Below are 22,425 nucleotides of genomic sequence, written 5' to 3'. Positions count from 1 at the left end.
AGGCTGTTAGAGAGACTGTTGTGTCTGAAATTCAGTGGGCCTAATTTCATTTAGCAAGCCAAGATCCCTCTTCTCCCCTGTCTCTTCTTCCCAATTGTTTCTAATTCTTAGAGATTTTTACTTAATATGTAACTTCTATTTTCATGACTGTCAAAAGGAGTCTCTTGGGCACATAGTGATAAAATGTCGACACTACCCAAGCAATCTACACATTCAATGCAACTCCTATCAAAATAACACCAGCATTCTTCACAGAGCTAGAACATACAATCTGGTTTCTGTATGGAACCAGAAAAAACTCTGAATAGCCAAAGCAATCTTGAAAAAGAAAAGCAAAGCTGGAGGCATCACAATTCAAGACTATAAACAGTGCTACAAAGCTGTCATCATCAAGACAGTATGGTACCGGCACAAGAACAGACACAATGGAACAGAATTAGAGAACCCAGAAATGGACCCACAAACGTATGGCCAACTAATCTTTGACAAAGCAGGAAAGAATATCCAATGGAAAAAAGACAGTCTCTTCAGCAAGCGGTGCTGGGAAAACTGGACAGCGACATGCAGAAGAATGAACCTGGACCACTTTCTTACACCATACACTCAAATCCATAAACTCAAAATGGATGAAAGACCTAAACATAAGACAGGAAGCCATCAAAAGCCTCGAGGAGAAAACAAGCAACAACCCCTTTGACCTCAGCTGCAGCAACTTCTTACTTGACATTTCTCCAGAGGTAAGGAAAACAAAAGCAAAAATGAACTATAGGGACCTCATCAAGATATAAAGTTTCCGCACAGCGAAGGAAACAATCAGCAAAACTAAAAGGCAACCGAAGGAATGGGAAAAGAAATTTGTAAATGACACATCAGATAAAGGGTTAGTATTCAAAATCTATAAAGAACTTATCAAACTCAACACCCAAAAAAACAAACAATCCAGTGAAGAAATGGGCAAAAGACACGAATAGACGCTTCTCCAAAGAAGACATCCAGATGGCTGACAGACACATGAAAAAATCCTCAACATCATCCATCATTGGGGAAATACAAATCAAAACCACAATGAGATACCACCTCACACCTGCCAGAATGGCTAACATTAACAACACAGGCAACAACAGATGTTGGCGAGGATGCAGAGAAAGAGGACAACTTTTGCACTGCTGGTAGGAATGCAAACTGGTGCAGCCACTCTGGAAAACAGTATGGAGGTTCCTCAAAAACTTAAAAATAGAACTACCCTATGACCCAGCAATTGCACTATTAGGTATTTATCCAAAGGATACATGTATGCTGATTTGAAGGGACACATGCACCCTTCAATGTTTATAGCAGCACTATCAACAATAGCCAAAGTATGGAAAGAGCCCAAATGTCCATTGATGGATGAATGGATAAGGAAGACGTGGTATATATATATAATGGAGTATTACTCGGCAATCAAAAAGAATGAAATCTTGCCATTTGCAACTACGTAGATGGAACTGGAGGGTATTGTGCTAAGTGAAATAAGTCAGTAAGAGAAAGACAAATCTATGATTTCACTCATATGTGGAATTTAAGATCCAAAACAGATTAACAGAAGGGAAGTGAAGCAAAATTAATATAAAAACAAAGAGGGAGACAAACCATAAGAGACTCTTAAATACAGAGAAAAAACTGAGGGTTGCTGACAGGGTTTGGGTGGGAGGAAGGGCTAAATGGGTGATGGGCATTAAGGAGGGCACTTGTTGGGATGAGCACTGGGTTGTTACATGTAAGTGATGAATCACTAAATTTTATTCCTGAAATTATTATTACACTATATGCTAATTAATTTGTATTTAAACTTAAAAAAATTTTTTTTAAATAAAAAAAATAAAAACTTAAAAAAAAAGTCTAGAGCTTGTGTTGCTTAAATGAGTGTGAGATGATCTTCCAAGAGTAAACATATTAGAAACAAAGTGATGAGCCTCTCATAGAAAAGACCCAAGGTTATGCTCATTCTTGGCAGAGGGATGGGAAGAGGAATCCATCATAAATATGACATATGGGAATTCCAAGGAGCCTCAGCCATGGAATGAGTTTTTACCCACCCACAAACTTTCCCATAGATCTTCACCTAGTGCATAGGTGTAGTAAGCCAAAGGTTTTGGGACAAGGCCAGGGAGCTGAGAGATCCCCTTGAGGCATTCAGGGACTCTCTCAAAAATAAAGCAGTAATCCTCTGAAGACAGGGAGGGGGCAGGTTGCAAGGCAGCAAAGTTGAGAGAAATCCATCTGTACTCTGGATTCTCAGCTACCATAGGCTGGGAGTGGGATACGGGGGTTGAGAGACTCTCCCTCTGAGACATGCTTGGCCTTTACAAAGTGTAAGGCAGCCTCCCTGCCACAACTGGGGACAGGGAAGCATGAGAGAGAGAGAGAGAGAGAGAGAGAGAGAGAGAGAGAGAGAGAGAGAGAAAGAGAAAGAGAAAGAGAAAGAGAGAGAGAGAGAGAGGTCTCTCAATGCCTGAAAGTCCCAGGGCAGATGAGGAAAGAGAATTCCTTAGCGATCAAAAAGCTGGCAGCTAGACTATAAAGCAGAGACAGCTGTCCTCGAGTTTGGAAAGGTGGTGGGCCAGTTGTAAAGTATGAAGAGATCCCTGGAATCTTGTCAGTGCTAAGAGCCCAAGTATGGCTAAAGAGGTAATAACTGATAAAAATGCTGAAGGACCTACTGGAAAAGATGGGCAACGTGAGTACAGAGATGGGGAATTTCAGCTGAGATATGTAAATGATAAAAAAGAACAAAGTGAAAATGTTAGAAATAAAAAAAATATGACATCAGGAATAAAAAAATTATTAGACGCATTCAAGAGTAAAGTGGGAAAAGCTGAGGGGCTGTGAGCTTGAAGACAGGTGAATATACAGACTGAAATACAAAGAAAGAAGTAGAGTAAACACAAAATGAACAGACTGAGGTCTGTGGGACAATATTAAATGGTGTCATATATGCATTTCTAAACGCCTAGAAGGAGAGGAAAAACAGAATGGTGCAGAAGAAATATTTGAAGAGATAATGTCCAAGAACATCCCCAAATTAATGACTGACATAATCCCAGAAACCCAAGAGACTCAGTTGAACCACAAACAGGAAAGGAAATCACACCTAACTACTAATGAATAATACATAATAAAAATGCTGAAGACCAAAGATAACGTGCAAATTCTAAAAGCAGCGGCAGATAAAAAGACACATTGTATATGTGAGAACAATGGCATGAATGATGGCTGACTTCTTCCCCAAAATGATAGAGGCCATAAGATAATGGAACGATGCCATCATAAATTGCTTTAAAAACAACAAAACCCAGCTGTCATCCTATAATTCTGTATTCAGTGAAAAATGCCCTTCAAAAATGAAGGCCAAAAAATAAAGACACCTTTATACAGACAAATGCTGAGAGAACTTGTTGTATAGGAAAATTCAAAGATATTCCTCAGGCAGAAGGGAAATAGATTCAGGAGGAACTCTGGATATGCAAACAGAAATGAAGCATGCCTGGGAGAATATATCTATATAAAGACTTATTTTGCCATCAGTTTATATCTATATATCTTTATGACAATTGACTATTAATTCATTTATTTACTTTTTTTTTTTTTTTTTTTTTTGAGAGAGAGAGAGAGAGCACACAAAGTAGGGTAGGGGCAGAGAGAGAGGGAGAGAGAGAATCCCTGTGCTGTCAGCACAGAGCCCAAGGTGGGGCTCGAACTCACAAACCATGAGATCATGACCTGAGCCGAAATCAGTCAGCCGCTTAACTGACTGAGCCACCCAGGCCCCCTGACAACTGACCTTTTTAAAGGAAAAATAGTAACAATATATTTTGAAATTTATAGCATATTTAGAAGTAAAATATGAGATAAGAATATAAAGGGTGGGAGGGATATAAATGGAACCATACAGTCATAAGTTTCTTACACTGTTAAGTATATACTACTTGAAATTAGACTCTGATAAATTAAAGATGATTATTATGGGGCACCTGGGTGGCTCAGTCTGTTGTGCATCAGATTCTTGGTTTTGGCTCAGGTCATAATCCCACAGTTCATGACACTGAGCACTGCATTGGGCTCTGCACTGACAGCAGGAAGCCTGCTTGGGATTCTCTCTCTTTCCCTCTCTCTCTGCCCCTTCCCCACTCATGCATGTGCACGTGCATACACTCTCTCTTAAAACAAATAAATAGCCTTAACAAAAAGATTGTTGTACAGCCAAGTGCAATCACTAAAAAGAAGATCTTGAATAAAAAAAAAATGAACACAGTTGAAAACAGAGATACTGAAAAAAACATGATTCCTTCAGAGGACAAGAAGAGAGAAACAAAGGAACAAAGAACATGTGGGGTTACTAGAAAACAAATACCAAGATGGTAGACTTAACTCCAACCATAGCAGTAGTTATGTTAAATCTAGGTGGACTGAATACTATAATTTTTAAAATATTTTTTTAATGTTTATTTATTTTTGAGAGAGAGAGAGACAGAGAGAGAGAGAGAGAGAGAGAGAGAGCGCAAACAGGGGAGGGGCAGAGAGAAAGGGAGATACAGAATCTGAAGCAGGCTCCAGGCTTTGAGTGGTCAGAATAGAGCCTTACATGGAGCTCGAACTCGTGAACTCGTGAACTCACGAGATCATGACCTGAGCCGAAGTCAGACGTTTAACCAACTGAGCCATCCAGGTGCCCCTGAATACTATAATTTTAAAGCATATATTGTCACATTGGAGAAGAAGCAAGATTGCAGTTTATAAGAAGTATGAAGTCACAGACAGATTGATTGTAAAAGGATAAAAATAATGCACCATATAAGCATGAAACATAAGAAAGCTAGTGCATACCCTCTAGAAGAGTTTAGATAATAAAAGATTGGACACACCCAATGTTGGTGAGATGTGGAACGAAATGAAAAAAAAAACTGCCATAAATATTTTATGTTTTAATTACTATAGCCTTGTAATAAATTTTGATGTATGATAGAAGAAATACTTTGCTACCCAACCATTCCAACTCTCAGCTCTTTACTCTTTGATATGTATTTTAGAATCAGTGTACTGAGCTCCACAAAGTAACATGGGGAGTTTGACTGGAACAGCATCAAATCGATAGATAAATCCGGGAAGAATTGAAAAGCTTAAAATATTCTGTATTCTAATCCATGAACATGATATAGCTATGTATTCGGATCTTTATTAATATTTTTGATAATATTTTATTTTCGTCTCAACCAAGATCTTGTACATTTTTAATGGCATTTGTTCTTGGAAATCTGGAAATTTTTTTGGTTCTCTCTTGAATTTCCATATGACTTTTAGAATCAGCTTCTCAATTTCTATTAGAAGCCTACTGGGATTTTAACTGATGTGTGCTGAATTTCTCAAGCATTGACACCTTAACAGAGTCTTCTCACCCATGAACAGATCTCTCCACTTAAGTCTTTTATTTCGCCAGTAATATTTTGTAATGTATGTGTGTGTGTGTGTGTGTGTGTGTGTGCGTGTTATATGTGTAGTGTGTGTGGTGGTATCATTTTTTTTAAGCTTTTAAATTCCAGTGAGTTAACACACAGTGTAATATTAGTTTCAGGTGTACAATATAGTGATTCAACACTTCCGTATATCACCCAGTGCTCATCACTCCTTAATCCCCATCACCTATTTCCATCACTCCTCCACCCACCTCTCTTCTGGCGACCATAAGTTTGTTCTCTATAGTTAAGAGTCTGTTTCTTGGTCTGCCTCTCCTTCTCTTCCCTTTGCTTGTTCGTTTTGTTTCTTAAATTGCACATGAGTGAAATCATACGGTTATTTGTGTTTTGTAGTCTTTAAGTGTGTATACACTTGCACATCTTTTGTCAGAATCATCCCTAAGCACTTAATATTTTATAATGTACTATAAATAGTATTTCTTAAAGTTTCGATTTATTATTGTTCATTTTTATGCTTGTATATTTCCTATGCAAAATTAAATTGTATATTTCATATGGAAATAAAATTGAGTTTTTATATTGATCTTGTAAACTGCAATCTTAGTAAACATATTTATTAGCCCTGATGGGTTTCTTGTATATTCTGTAACCTTTTCTACATCTAATGATGCTGTTTGGTAATAAAGACAGTTTCACTCTTCCTTTCCAATGTACATGCCTTTGTTTCTTGACTCATTGTACCTACTAGAATGGCCAGCACAATGTTGAATAAAAGTAATAGGAGCACACATTCTTGCCTTGTTCCTTATTTTAAGCAAGGAAGGCAAGAAAAAAAAAAAAGAAATAAAGAATATATAGTGTTAATAGAAAATAGATACCAAAATGGTAGACTTAAACCCAACCACAGCAATAACTGCATTAAATCTAAGTGGGCTAGTCTTTTACCATCATGTGCAATGTTAGCCATTCATTTTATATGAGTGTCCTGTGTTAAGTTGAAGAAATTCCTTCTTATTCCTATTTTGCTGATTGTTAAAATCAATTGTATATATTGGATGTTGTCAAGTGCTTTTCTGTGTCTATTGAAATGATCATATGGTTTTTCTTTTGTTGTTTTCTAATATGGTAAATCGTGTTGATTGATTTTCTAATGTAAACCACTCTTTCATTCCTGAACTAAAACCCTACCTGTGCATGATATATTTTCCTTTCTATATATTGTTGGATCTAGTTTGCTAAAATTTTGCCTAGAAGTTTAAAATTTTGTTTATGTGAGATATTGCTATGTAGTTTTATATTTTTCTAATATGTTATTCTTGGTTGTAGTATCAGACAAGCTGCTCCATGGAATCAATTGAAAAGTATTACTCCCTCTTCAATTTTCTGAAGTTTAGAACTGGCATCATTTATTTTTAAAATATATAGCAGGACACTGATGAAATCCTCTTGGCCTGGAGGTTTCTTTGTGGGAAGGTTTTTAAATAACAAATTCAATTTCTTTGATTGATGTAAGAGTATTCATGTCATCTGTTTCTTCTTTAGTTTTTTTTAATGTTTATTCTTTTTTTAAATTTTTTTTATTTTTTTTTTCAACGTTTATTTATTTATTTGGGACAGAGAGAGACAGAGCATGAACAGGGGAGGGGCAGAGAGAGAGGGAGACACAGAATCAGAAACAGGCTCCAGGCTCCGAGCCATCAGCCCAGAGCCTGACGCGGGGCTCGAACTCACGGACCGCGAGATCGTGACCTGGCTGAAGTCGGACGCTTAACGACTGCGCCACCCAGGCGCCCCTAATGTTTATTCTTAAAAGAGAGACAGAGCATGAATGGGGGAGGGGCAGAGATAGAGAGGGAGACACAATCTGAAGCAGGCTCCAGGCTCTGAGCTGACAGCACAGAGCCCAACGTGGGGCTCAAACTCACGAACTGCGAGATCATGACCTGAGCCAAAGTTGGACGCTTACCCAACTGAGCCACCCAGGCACCCCTGTCATCTGTTTCTTCTTAAGGAGGCTTTGGTAGTTTGTGTCTTTCAAGTAACTTGTCCATTTTATGGTTTTGAATGTGTTTTAGATTCTTTTTAACTTTGTATTTACAGTTATTTGTAACATTGTTTTACTGTCTTTTTTTTTTAATTTTTTTTTTTAACATTTATTTATTTTTGAGACAGACAGAGACAGAGCATGAACAGGGGAGGGTCAGAGAGAGGGAGACACAGAATTGGAAATAGGCTCCAGGCTCTGAGCTGTCAGCACAGAGCCTGATGCGTGGCTCGAACTCACGGACCGCGAGATCATGACCTGAGCCGATGTCCGCCGCCCAACCGACTGAGCCACCCAGGCGCCCCTGTTTTACTGTCTTTTTAGCAGCAGCAGACTTTGCACGGATTCCACTTCTTTCAGTCTCAATATTGGCAATTTGTGTCTTCTCTTTTTTGTTTTATCCTCAGTCTGGCTAAAGAGTTGCCAATTTTATGGATCTTCTCAATGAATCAGCTTTTTGGTTTTGTTGATTTTCTCTGTAGGTTTTCTGTTTTTATTTTGTTTTGTTTTTCTTAATGCCATTAATTTACCCAATGATTTTTTTTTTTTTTTATTTCCTTTCTTCTGTTTACTTTTGGTTGAAATCATTTCTGGTTTCTTAAAGTGGAAGCAGAGATCATGGATTTGAGATATTTCTTCTTTTGTAACATAGAGGATTAATATTATAAATTTCCCTCTAAGTATCTCTTCAGTAGCATCCCACCAATTTTGACATATTCTGTTTCCATCTTCTTTCAGTTCAAAACAGTTTGTTTCTTTCAGTTTAAAAAGTGTTTATTTATTTTGAGAGAGAGAAAGCGTGAGCAGTGGAGGGGCATAGAGAGAGAGAAGGGGGGAGAGAGAATCCCAAGCAGGCTCTACACTGTCAGTGCGGAGCCCAACACAGGGCCCTAACTCATGGACCCTGAGATCATGACCTGTGCTGAAATCAAGAGTCTGATGCTTAGCCAACTGAGTCACCCAGGTGCCCATAGCTCAAAACACTTTCTAATTAGTTTTTAAAATTTGTTCTTTCTTTAAAATATATTACAAAGCTGTAGTAATCAAGACAGTATGGTATAAGCCCCAAAATAGACATAGATCAATGGAACAGAATAGAAAACCCAGAAATGAATCCACAGCTATATGGACTATTAATCTTTGACAAAGCAGGAAAGAATATCCAATGCAAAAAAACCCAGTCTCTTCATCAAATGGTGTTGAGAAAACTGGACAGTGACATGCAGAAGAATGAACCTGGACCACTTTCTTATACCACACACAAAAATAAATTTAAAATGAGGACCTAAATGTGAAACAGGAAACCATTAGAATCCTAGAGGAGAACACGGACAGTAACCTCTTTCACATTGGCATAGCAACTTCTTACTAGATAGGTCTCTTAAGGCAAGAGAAACAAAAGCAAAAATAAACTATTGGGACTTTATCAAAATAAAAACCTCTGCAGAGCCAAGGAAACAATAAGTAAAACTAAAAGACAACCTATGGAATGGGAGAGGATATTTGCAAATGACATATCTGATAAAGTGTTAGTATCCAAAATATCTAAAGAATTTATCAAACTCAACATCCAAAAAACAAATAATCCAGTGAAGAAATGGGCAAAAGACATGAATAGACACTTCTCCAAAGAAGACATCCAGATGGCCAAACTCCACATGAAAAAATGCTCAACATCAGTTATTATCAGGGAAATACAAATCAAAACCACAATGAGATACCACCTCACACCTGTCAGAATGGCTAACATTAACAACTCAGGCAACAACAGATGTTGGTGAGGCTGCAGAGAAAGAGGCTCTCTTTTGCATTATTGGTGGGAATGCAAGCTGGTGCAGCCACTGTAGAAAACAGTATGGAGGTTCCTCAAAAAATTAAAAATAGAACTACTGTATGCCCCAGCAATTGCACTACTAGGTATCTATCCAAGGGATACAGATGTGCTGTTTTGAAGGGGAATACACACCCCAATGTTTATAGCAGCGCTACCAACAGTAGCCAAAGTATGGGAAGAGCCCAAATGTCCATCGATGGATGAATGGATAAAGAAGACGTGGTGTATACATACAATGGAGTATTACTTGGCAATCAAAAAGAATGAAATCTTGCCATTTGCAACTACGTGGATAGAACTAGAGGGTATTATGCTAAATGAATTAGTCAGAGAAAGACAAATATCATGTGACTTCACTCATGTTAAGACTTTAAGATCCAAAACACATGAACAGAAGAGAAGGGAAGCAAAAGTAATATAAAAACAGGGAGGGGGACAAAACAAACTCTTAAATATGGAGAACAAACAGAGGGTTGCTGGAGAGGGTGTGGGAGGGGGGATGGGCTAAATGGGTAAGGGGCATTAAGGAATCTACTTCTGAAATCATGGTTACACTATATGCTAACTAACTTGGGTGTAAATTAAAAAATAAAAATTTAAAAAATTTAAAAAAATGGGCAGAAGACATAAATAGACATTTTTTCAAAGAAAACATGCCAGTGGCCAACAGACACATGAAAAGATGCTCAACATCACTCATCATCAGGGAAATGCAAATCAAAACTACAAGGAGACATCACCTCACACCTGTCAGAATGTCTAAAATATTTTATTCACTATATTGTCAAAAAGAAAAGTTAATCCAATTTTGAGAGCACATGATAGCTTTGGGTAAAATAGTTTTTTGGGCCTTTTGCCCACATCGAGGTAAAACAAAACTCTCATAATATAAATAAATGACTCTGCATAATAACAACCAAGATTTATTTCATTCTTTGTTGTTGGAAATGCATCTCTAAACAGAGGCTTCTGAAAATTTAGGTTAGGAAGATGGTTTTACTTACCACCAAAAATAAAATAGCTCTGCAAAATCTGCATAGTACAGTCTCTTTTATATCATGGAATTAAGTGATATGGTGAATTTGTCTAAATGTGTAAGTCTAATATACATATATATATATATATATATATATATATATATATATATAATCTTTTACTAACCTTTAATAAATGTCTGGCCCAACACCATTTTCTTGAGGTAATGCCAATAATTCCACCATCAGGAAGATTTTCATTTCTTCCCAGTCTTTTGAACGCAGTAAAAGTTTTGATGTAAAGAATACCATTTATTAGAAAAAATATTCCATCCCATGATATGTTCACATCAGACACGTTGTGTCTCTCATCGTCAGTCAAAATGTTTGGAGGCACTCTGATTCTGGTCCAAGTACGGAATGAATCATTTGTTTGAAAGGTCTCCATATCAGCTACCACCACAACCGATGAAAGAACACAAGTAGCCCAGGCTAATATTAACTGACTACCTTGCGGTGAAGTGATTGGTAAAGAGTCAGGAATCTCGGGCATTGTCAACAAAGGGAAGGTCAGCAGGAAAAGAACATCTGCAATAAAGCAGTCTTGAAAAGCCACTTGATTTCCTTTAATTTCCTTTAGCACATCATCTGTTGTCATTGGCACTGAAATATGCCAGGTCCTAAGAAGAAGAAGAATATGAAAATTAAAAATATAAAAATTAAATATAAAAAATTATGTATATAAAATATTAGAATTAAGTGTAGAAATTATAAACATAGAATGTATAAAAATGTAATGGCCTCTCTTCTCATCCATTTTGTACACTACTGACATTTATCATCTTTAAAAAAATTTTATTTTTATCAACATAAATCTGGGTGAAACAAATTAAATAGCACTAAAAGGCTACCCCTGCCCCATTTCTCCACATTCTTCACTCTTGTTCCCAAAGGAAACCAATCTGGACTCTTACAGCTCTCTCATTTGCAGTGTGTCTCCAAATTCTCAAATATTCTTATGCTTCTCTCTTAATATATAATTTTTACACATTATCTATTGGCTTCTTATATGACAGATGAAGATGTATTGCTCATAAAATTTAACTACCCATACGTCTCTTCTCCAACATCACAGTGTTTAGCTAAACCTATAGGGTTTACATTGTTTTACTATGTAAATATTGTTTACTACTGAGCCAGTTATCATACTATAATTACATCTTCACATATACACATATATATTTATAATCCTTCTCCTAGAGTTAATAATTATTTGATTTTGAAAATCTGTTGTTTCCTAAGTGTGCCAGGAGGTGAAATGGTGCTCCCTAATATTTTCCATGTGGTAAAGACAGGTCATCTAGTACTTGTTCATTTCATAACTCTCTGGGCTGAAGGCACCATGTTCTCAGTCCAGAGCTTTGATCTTTCTGGTTTGGCTAAAGCACATCCTTCAGTACCTCTCTGTGAAAGTATAAAATTGAACATAAAAAATATATATGAATGTGAAATATGAACGTACATTCATGTATATGTGAATAGAAAATATATGATCATAAAATTTTGAGACCCCCGAATATCTGAAAATATGGATCTGAAAAATGGATAAATTGGGCAGAGACTTCAGAGCTCTGAGGCCATCTTCTCCCTTCTTTTTGTATTAAAGTTTACTAATGAAAAGCCAGATGATACGCTGATTCTTGCTATTATTTAAATGGGTTGCCTTTCTTTAAGATTTTAGGATCTCCCCCTTTTTTTCTTGGTATTCTATTATTCAGCAGGGCTGGGTCTATCTTTTGAGTATGTCCATACTCTATCTTTTGAGTATGTCCATACAGAGGAATTTGTGAAAACAGGCATTCTACCATGAATCTCAGAGGTCGTGAAAAATTCCAAGGAGAGTTTCTTAGCAGGACAATCGAGGAGATGTCGGGTTGTAGATGTTCAGTGAACATCTCTTGAGTTTTCTATGTCCTCAGTGAATACATACCTGGGTGATGGCATTATGCCCACTCAGACTGTGGTCCTGGCAGGTCAAGGCAGCCCATGTTGGGGCATTTGTAGGGTTATCACCAAATCACCATGCTGCCATGACACTCAATGCAATTACTGTTTTTGGCAAGCCACACTACTGACTCGGTAACATCAATTTCAAGTACGATTTCTAAAATCATCATGGGGTGCCTGGGTGGCTCATTGGTTAAGCATCTGACTCTTGATTTCAGCTCAGGTCATGATCTCATGGTTTGTGAGTTCAAGCCCCACCTCAGGCTCTGCACTAACAGTGCACAGCCTGCCTGGGATTCTCTCTCTCTCCCTCTCTCTTTGCCCCTTCCCCACTTTCTCTCTCTCTCTCTCTCAAAATAAATAAATAAACATAAAAAAATCATCAGTACCATTTTGTTACATTGTCATATATATACACACACACACATATGTATATATATATAAATATAAATATATTATTCCATATACAATAATAATTTCATATGTGTATAGCCCCATTATAACTAAGCATCGGTGACTATTTTGTTTGAATGGATAACTTCCTATCTACAAGGCCTAGAAAGGAGCCAGCACTCAAGGCTTAGCTAAGACATACTGAGCATTTCAATTTTATTTTTCCTTATTTTTTTTTTACTGCCTTTATTTTCCTTCCTTCCTTCCTTCCTTCCTTCCTTCCTTCCTTCCTTCCTTTTTCTTTCTTTCTTTCTTTCTTTCTTTCTTTCTTTCTTTCTTTCTTTCTTTCTTTCTTTCTTTCTTTCTTTCTTTCTTTCTTTCTTTCTCTATTTCTATATAATTTATTGTCAAGTTAGCTAACTTACAGTCCATACAGTGTGCTCTTGGTTTGGGGGGTAGATTGCCATGATTCATTGCTTACATACAACACCCAGTGCTCATCCCAACAAGTGCCCTCCTCAATGCCCATCACCCATTTCCCAGCCCCCCGTCCCCCTATCAACCCTCAGTTTATTTTCCTCAAGAGTCTCTTATAGTTTGCCTCCCTTTCTGTTTGAAACTATTTTTTCCCCTTCCCTTCCCCCCGTGGTCTTCTGTTAAATTTCTCAAGTTCCACATATAAGTGAAAACATATGATATCTGTCTTTTTTATGACTGACTTATTTCACTTAGCATAATACCCTCCAGTTCCATCCATGCTGTTACAAACGGCAGGATTTCATTCCTTCTAATTGCCAAATAGGTATTCCATTGTATATATAAACCACATCTTCAATTTTCCACATCTATCATTTTGTTTTCAAATGTTTGATTTTTTTATGGTGATCATACACGTTTCAAAGTTCTTTTCTTACTTCTTTCCCATTTTATAACATCTTAATTTCTTTTATGTGTATAATATCTTCTCTTTCTCTGAAGATTTTATACTTTTTTGTGATCTTTTCTTTGGCTCCCTCTATGTGTTGTTTCCTCTGAGTTCTACTGTTCTTTTTATTGATTCAGGTGTCTGACATTCATATTGGAACCTACAATTCTCTGTTAGTCTTTGGTTGTCTAATATTTAAGAGAGAAGTTGTAACAAGTTGTGTGTGGGTCAGCTCTGAGGGACACTTCTTGCTCACCACGTGCTCCATCGTGCTTTTTCCTTTCTGACTCCAATTTAAGTTATTTTAAGTAGGTCTGATCAGTTAACACAAAGAAAACTCCTCTTCTATCTTGCCAGGATATATGCTAGGTTTCCATATTCAGGGAGCAGAGCAGGAGGAAAGAACTGAAGGCACACTGGCGGGGTCCCCATCACTTTAGAACTCCCTCTGTGAGCTCTTAATTAATACAATTTCATGCTCTACTAAGTCAGTTACCACTTCTCTCTCTGCTTTCTACTTTCTTGCCTCCCTTCCCATTGCTTCTCCTTGTAGGCTTGCAACTATCTTACTGAGATTATGGGGGAGAGTGGAGATAAACAATTGTATTTAATCTGCCATGTTGTAATTTATCTCCTTTAAACTGAATTTCATTAAGTGCTGTTCTGCTTAGAAACATCAACGGCCCCTTAATTATATCCAGGAAAAAATTCAAGCCATTCCAAATGATTTTCAGGGAATCTCCATATTTTTTCCTATTCAATTTCCCTTGCCATATTATATTTCAAGTGTGTTCTTTCTGTTTGCCTGTCAGAACTATTGGTGCTCTTAATGTCCCGTGGGAGTTCCTCTTCCATTCTCCTGTCTTTATGTTCTACTGTTTTTTAAGTCCTGCTCAAAACTATCTCTTCTATTTTGCTTTCTTGTTTTACTACAAAATGTATCTTTTATAAGGATAACCTTTTCTAAACCCTGATTCTAAACCATCATGTAGATGGTATTTTATGGCATCCAAGGCAATATATATATATATATATATATATATATATATATATATATATATATAATATATATATATATAAAAACAAGGAGGGGGACAAAACAGAAGAGACTCATATATATGGAGAACAAACTGAGGGTTCCTGGAGGGGTTGTGGGAGGGGGGATGGGCTAAATGGGGAAGGGGCATTAAGGAATCTACTCCTGAAATCATTGTTTCACTACATGCTAACTAATTTGGATGTAAAGTAAAAAAAAAAAAATGAACCTCTAATATTATATATACGCATATTTTCTTTGTGTTTCTTTAAAAATGCCACATATTTAGGGGACACCTGGGTGGCTCAGTCAGTTGAGCATCTGACTTCGGCTCAGGTCATGATCTCACAGTTCATGGGTTTGAACCCCGTGTCAGACTCTGTGCTGTCAGCTCAGAGCCGGGAGCCTGCTTCGGATTCTGCGTCTCCCTCTGTCTCTCTCTGTCCCTCCCCCACTCATCTTCTGTCTCATTCTGTCTCTCGAAAATAAACATTAAAAAAAATTTAAAAACCACACATTTAATAATTTTATTATGAATGTATCATATATACAAAAAGAGTATATGATACACACACACATTTAAAGAATAATACTGAGATGAACATCTGTGTATTAATCACCTAGATCAAGAATCAGAACGCTACCCATACCTTAGAAATGCTCCATGTCTCCCTTCCTCCACTCCTACCTGCTTACACATAAACACTCGCCTGATTTTGTGTTTGCGCTTGTGTTCACATTCCTGTGCTTTTTAAAAATTAGTTTTGGATACATAGACTCTCAGAGGTTTTCCAGGGAAGATGGTGGTGTAGGAGGCCGCTGGGCTCACCACGTCTGGCTGACCACTTAGATTCCACCCACATCTCCCTAAATAACCCAGAAAACGCCAGAAGACTAGCAGAACAGACTCTCTGGAGCAAGCATAGACAAGAGGCCCATGGAAGAGGGCAGGAAGGGTGGAGAGGAGGTGCGCACACTACACGGACTGGCTGGAGGGAGCCAGGGTGGTGGAGGGGCAGCCAGCCCACCCTGCAAGATAGAACCCCCAAATTCGTCTTGCAAAAGCGGAGGGGTCGGACGGAGTGTGTTCTGACAGCCAGTGGGACTTAACATCTGGAATGTTATAAGTCAACAGCTCTGCTCCAAGAGCAGGAGGGCTAGAGAACAACGAAAGGGAGAGTTGTTGAGCCCCAGAGGACAGAGCTCAGCTTCGCAGGGAACAAAGGCGCTGGCCAGCGCCATCCCCCTCACCCATCCCCCAGCCAAAATTCCAAAGGGAACTAGTTCCCGTCAGGGAACTTGCTTGCACCACGCAAACACCCAATGCTGTGCTTCTGTGGATCCATCTCTCCGGCAGGTCTGCCTCCCCCCCCGCCCCCTGCCGCCGCCACCACCCCATGCCGCAGGGCCCCTCCCAAAGCGGGTCACCAAAGGCAAAGCGAGCTGAGTCTGCCCCTCCTACCCCTGTGCACCTTGTGGATCCACCCTGGCTAATACACAAGATCCTATAGAAGCAGCACCACAAGCCTGGCAGTGTGCAAGTAGCTCAGACAGGGGCCACACCACTCCACAGTGAGTGCTGCCACTGGGAGAGGGGAAGATAAGGGACACACCAGTCTGACTGTGGCCCCAGCGCTGGGCTGGGGGCAGACATCAGGTCTGACTGCAGCCTCACCCACCAAGGCAATTACTCCAGACAGCACAGGGGAAGAGCCCTGCAGTTCCATGCTACTCCAGGGACTATCCAAAATGACGAAATGGAAGAATTCTCCTCAAAAGAAACTCCAGGAAGTAGCGACAGCTAACAAACTGATCAAAAACAATTTAAGCAATGTAACAGAAAATGAATTTAAAATAATAGTCATAAAATTAATCGTTGGGCTTGAAAAAAGTAGAGAGGACAACAGAGAATCTATTACTACAGAGATCAAGGGACTAAGAAACAGTCAGGAGGAGCTAAAAAATGGTACAAATGAGCTGCAAAATAAAATGGAGGTGACTACAGCTCGGATTGAAGAGGCAGAGGAGAGAATAGGTGAACTAGATGATAAAAATGTGGAAAAAGAGGAAGCTGAGAAAAAGAGAGAAAAAAATCCAGGAGTATGAGGGGAGAATTAGAGAACTAAGTGATGCGATAAAACATAATAATGTATGCATAATTGGTATTCCAGAGGAGGAAGAAAGAGAGAAAGGTGCTGAAGGTATACTTGAACAAATCATAGCTGAGAACTTCCCTGATCTGGGGAAGGAAAAAGGCACTGAAATCCAAGAGGCACAGAGAACTCCCTTCAGACGTAACTTGAATCGATCTTCTGCACGACATATCATAGTGAAACTGGCAAAATACGAGGATAAAGAGAGAATTCTGAAGGCAGCCAGGGATAAATGGGCCTTAACATACAAAGGAAGAATCATAAGGGTAGTAACATACCTATCCACTGAAATTTGGCACACCAGAAAGGAATGGCAGGAAATCTTCAATGTGATGAACAGAAAAAACATGCAGCTGAGAATCCTTTATCCAGCAAGTCTGTCATTCAGAATAGAAGGAGAGATAAAGGTCTTCCCAAACAAACAAAAACTGAAGGAATTCATCATCACTAAACCAGCCCTACAAGAGATCCTAAGGGGATCCTGTGAGTGAAATGTTGCAAGGACGACAAAGTACCAGAGACATCACTACAAGCATGAAACCTCCAGACATCACAATGACTCTAAACCCATATCTTTCTATAATAACACTGAATGTAAATGGACTAAATGCTCCAACCAAAATACATAGGGTATCAGAATGGATAAAAAAAAAAAAACACAAGACCCATCTATTTGCTGTCTACAAGAGACTCATTTTAGACCTGAGGACACCTTCAGATTGAAAGTGAGGGGATGGAGAACTATCTATCATGCTACTGGAACTCAAAAGAAAGCTGGAGTCTGGTGAGGTCAAGGGGCAGATGAGAGTCTGCAGGGGTGAAGGAGGCTGGGCCGGAGAGCAGACAGCAGCAAACCCTACTTTGGACCACGTGGCGGCACGTTTGTCTTGGGGTTACTTATTTACGTGTCTGGGCACCAGGACTCACTTGATAGAGCATGCTGCTTCCAATTCATTCTCCTGGGATAATTAACCCAGCTATTAAAGCACCACAAAACAGAAAATAAAAGACATGATACCGTGGGCTATCTGAGTGGCCGTGCAGGACTGAAAACATATGCATCCAGTGGATCCACGGAGAGGTCTCTCCTTCCGAATTCCAAAAGGGGAACTGTCACAGTGAAGTTACAAGTTGTAGGGAAGTTGGTTGCCAAGTAAAGACATTTCCGAATTTCTCAGGTTTCATTGGTATCATATCATCAGGTATCATTGGTTCATATTAATGAACGTTAATGAAAATAAGCCATGCTTACACGGGGAAGTATTTTTGTCCCATATGCTCAGTGAAATCGATAAAACATCATCAAGGAGCATTATAAACCCGGGAAATATGGGGTCATGTAATTTATCCTTATTGCCACTAGATGACGCTATAGCTTATTGGTTTTGTGAGTGTCAAAAGATTCTGCTCCCAGTTCAAGGAAAATCTTTTTTCTGAATTCAAATAAAAGGTCTGGCTTTACAATTAGTCCTTAATAATTCAAGAATGTGATGGTTTTCAGAAGATGCAAACAAGCTGCACCTTCCGAATCTCCTAGAATGAGAGCTTTGCTAAAGCCTGGCCCAAATCTCCGAAACTTCATACCACATTAAATGTGTCACACACGTGTGTGCATTTTCCTGTGGAAGGAACTTTAGAGTTTAGACCTGCCTCCTGTGCTGGGAAACAAGTCGACCACCACTACTCTAACCCCTAGCTAGTCACACCTGAGTTCATGTCTTCATGGTTCCTAAAAATGAATTATGAAAATAAAGTAGCTTCTTCAGATACCACTTTCTGATACGTAAAAATCCCCTGCCCTGCTTGTGAATGGGACAACAGCTGGTTTTTCTAAGCAAGAATGGACGGTGTCAGGTTGTAGGACATACGGAGAGCCAGGTAGAGCGACCCATGAAGTCAGGCAGAGTTGCGGGCAGTGGGTAGAGAAACACTGTCAAGGACCCTTGATCTTTTACGGATAAACACAGAGAGGGGAAGCAAGAGAAAATATCAGACACTGGGGCAAGAGTCCTGGAGTCAGAGCCCAGAAGCAAGCGCCTGAACCAAAGTCCTAAGTGAAATTTTCATCCTGGGGGATGCGGGGGGGGGGGGGGGGGGGGGAAGGGGGGAGGAGACATTCCCATTCAGAAAAACGGTCACTGACTGATGGAGAAGGAAGATGTGACCATGTTTAAAATGGCAGCAAGGTCTGGTACACACCAGTAACTTCACCAGTAACTGAACCTGAACTTTGGTCTCAAGCCCCTGTTTCCATACGGTACCAAAAAAACAAAAACAAAAACAAAAACAATAATAATGATCTTAACAATTTGAAGGAACGTCCCTTTTGAAACACACTGAATTTGGGGTGAATACGCTAAGCTCAATGGGGCTTATGTCTCCCGTGCTGGCATCTGGGGGGTGGGCAACCTGTCCATGCTCGACTGTCTGCTGGGGTCTGCTGTGGGTAGAAGGCATCACGAGCTCTCTGGGCATGGGCCATGCATGACCGTGGCTCCTGGGAGCTGGCGACCACTTCTAGCTCTCGGCCCCATGAGCGGTCTCACTGCTGCTGCCCGTCCCCTGACACTCAGCCCTGTCCTCCAGCCGGGTCCTCCCGGGAGATCCAGAACATCTGCTCTCCTAGTGGTTCCGTGCTTTAATTCGCTGGCACGCAACAGTCACCCAAAGAATTCGTGTGGATCCAATGACACCAGGGGACCTTTGCTGTGCCCTTCCTTCTTCATCCCTGCAGTCTTTTTCCCTGCGACCAGCCAGCACGGCAGGGCCTCACCTCCTCACTATGTGGTTCCCGTCAAACCGAAGAGCACTTAGGGCTCTGACTGTTGAAAAGGCGACATCATTCTGCTCTGTCACTATGAGGCTGATTTTGAGAGGTGAAGGAAACCTGTACAGTAGGTACAGTTGTTATTTTACAGATAAGTGAGGATGTCGAGGCTTCCAGAACATAAGTCACCTCCCTGGGGCCGCAAGGCTGGCTGTTCAGGGATAAACACAGAACTGAAATGGAGGCCACCAGACAAGAAAGCTGCCGCTCCTAACCCCTGTCCTCTACCCTCAACTACTATTGTTGTGCTTGTTGTCTCACGCAGATACAATGAAAATGGCTATGTTGAAGATGTGGAAGTCAATTTCATTGTGTGGGAAATACACGGCAGGAACGACTACAGCTTTAATAATACCATGAAGAAGGTATGGTGTCTTTGAGTTGAAACAGACCTGAACGTGCAGGTAGACCTGTCGTCCTGTTTTAAATCTGTATATAAATTATCTAAGGGAAATAGAACCTGTAACACATGGGTAGAAAACACACACGACCTGTGTATTAAATTTTGTGAATACTGAAATTCATTCACAGGGAAAGAAGCCCTGGTCATAGTCACAGACTTTGGGGTGCCTGGGTGGCTCAGTTGGTTGAGCGTCCAACTCATAATTTCAGCTCCAGGTCGTGATCCCAGGGTCATGGGATCGAGCCCTGCATGGGCTCTGCACTGGGTGTGGTGCCTGCTTGAGATTCTCTCTTCCTCCTGTCCCTCTGACCCACTCAAGCCCTCACCTACTCTCTCAGGGTGAGATGAGATGAGATGAGATGAGATACTCAGCCTCCTTGGTGACAACCCTCTCACTTTGCAGGCCTTGGCAGGAAGACCTTACCCCTCCTGGCCACCACACTTCACTCCCCTATGCGGCCTTCTATCCCGAGGGCCTCCCATCACAATGGAGCCTCCCCAGAAGTCACCAGCATTGATTCCTGCTTTTCCCCAGAGATCTCAAGCTCAAAGGCAGGGATGACTCCTTCCAAAGGAACTTTCTCATCTGTCAGAGACCTTAATGCTCCAAGAAGGAGAACCCACCCAGATAGCAGCCAAGAGACAATGAGTTCCGCCTGCTACCCCTCCAGAATGTCGCAAGAACAAACTGTCTTTCAGTTATGTGGCCAAACAAATCCATCCCACCATGTTCCTCCTACACTTGTCCAGCACCCAAAATGTGATTCCTTCTCAACTACCCTCTCCCCACAGTCTCATCCCTAAACTATTCCATTCTTCTTATACCTGGGTCCAGATTCCCTGGCCCCCATTCCTCTCCAACTTCTCAAACCTTTCTAATATACCCTGGGGTTAAATGCCCCTTGACCCTTCTTCAGTAGACATTCCTCAATGAATATAATTTTCCCTGTTTTTCTCTCAAACTAAGGGTTCTCTTTCTCTCTCCCCAAAGTATTTCAGGATAAGCTGCGGAACTAAAGCCCTCCCTAATCCACAGTATCATGGCCAGATCAATAATCCCCTCACCCTAATTCAAGTGTCATTTGTTTAAGGCCCCTGTCATCCAGGTGTCACATACCCCATCCCTGGCTGTTGCTGTCATTTGCTCAGAACTTGGCGAGTGTTCCTCATGGCCTAAAAGCAGTCACAGTTGACTCCTGACTGTGGCCAGCCATCACATGGGGCTATTGCTGGGGAGAAGCTTTCTAAATGGGGATGACGTTTCCCAGCCCTGTTTGCATCTGGGTGGGGCCACATGACTGGTTCTCACCTCCGGGGAATGAGCAGAAGCGATATGTGTCACGTGCAGGCTGAAGTGCTAAAGAAGGGGCCGCATGAACCTCCATGCTTCCGACCTTCCTCCACATGTCAGTCTATTGCAGCAACAATTAAAGACGGAATAGATACAAGCTGGGTAAGAAGGGACCGGTGAAGGGAAACTTCAAAGAGCCACTAGACAGAAAAGCCACTCCACTGCTTGAGAAGAGTCATCCATAGGAACCCTCTCACCAGGGGCATCTGCACCGGACTATGTGTGAGCAGGAATTGAACTTGAATGCGTAAAGGCCCTGAGGGTTGGGGTTTATTGCGGCACAGCTGAGCCTGCCTTGACCAACGTCAGTCCCTTTGCTATAATTACATTTACATTCAAACACTCCGGGGGCGCCTGGGAGGCTCAGTCGGTTAAGCATCCAACTCTTGATTTCAGCTCAGGTTATGATCTCATAGCTTCATGAGATCAAGCCCCACATCGGGCTCTGCGCTGGCAGTGTGGAGCCTGCTTGAGATTCTCCTTCTCTCTCTGTCTCTTCCTGCTTGCACTCTGTCTCTTTTTCTCAAAAATAAATAATAAATGGGGCGCCTGGGTGGCGCAGTCGGTTAGGCGTCCGACTTCAGCTCAGGTCACGATCTCGCGGTCCGAGAGTTCGAGCCCCGCGTCAGGCTCTGGGCTGATGGCTCGGAGCCTGGAGCCTGTTTCCGATTCTGTGTCTCCCTCTCTCTCTGCCCCTCCCCCATTCATGCTCTGTCTCTCTCTGTCCCAAAAATAAATAAAAAACGTTGAAAAAAAATTTTTTTAAATAAATAATAAATGAAAAACTTAGTGGATAGATTTGGAAGATGGCGGCCTAGGAGGACGCTGGGCTCACCTCATCCTGCTGATCACTTAGATTCCACCCACACCTGCCTAAATCACCCAGAACACCGCCAGAAGACTAGCAGAACGGAGTCTCCGGAGCCAAGCGTAGACAAGAGGCCCATGGAAGAGGGAAGGAAGGGCGGAGAGGCGGTGTGCACTACACGGACAGGCGGGAGGAAGCCGGGGCAGTAGAGGGGCAG

The 22,425-nt window shown here is 40.7% G+C and overlaps 1 protein-coding gene across 5 annotated transcripts in view; it reads right to left on the bottom strand.

Moving 5' to 3' along the window:
• Window positions 1–22,425, bottom strand: part of CATSPERE (catsper channel auxiliary subunit epsilon) — a 201,771-nt gene that overhangs the window by 63,959 nt on the left and 115,387 nt on the right. For all 5 annotated transcript variants that reach the window (XM_053209823.1, XM_053209825.1, XM_053209826.1 and 2 more), the window contains one exon: window positions 10,493–10,985. In XM_053209823.1, the coding sequence (XP_053065798.1) occupies window positions 10,493–10,985 (493 nt within the window). The remainder of the gene's footprint in view (window positions 1–10,492; window positions 10,986–22,425) is intronic.

The sequence above is a fragment of the Acinonyx jubatus genome, chromosome E4 (assembly GCF_027475565.1).
Source record: "Acinonyx jubatus isolate Ajub_Pintada_27869175 chromosome E4, VMU_Ajub_asm_v1.0, whole genome shotgun sequence".
Lineage (NCBI taxonomy): Eukaryota > Metazoa > Chordata > Mammalia > Carnivora > Felidae > Acinonyx > Acinonyx jubatus.
This window is presented reverse-complemented; position numbering and strand designations above follow the sequence as displayed.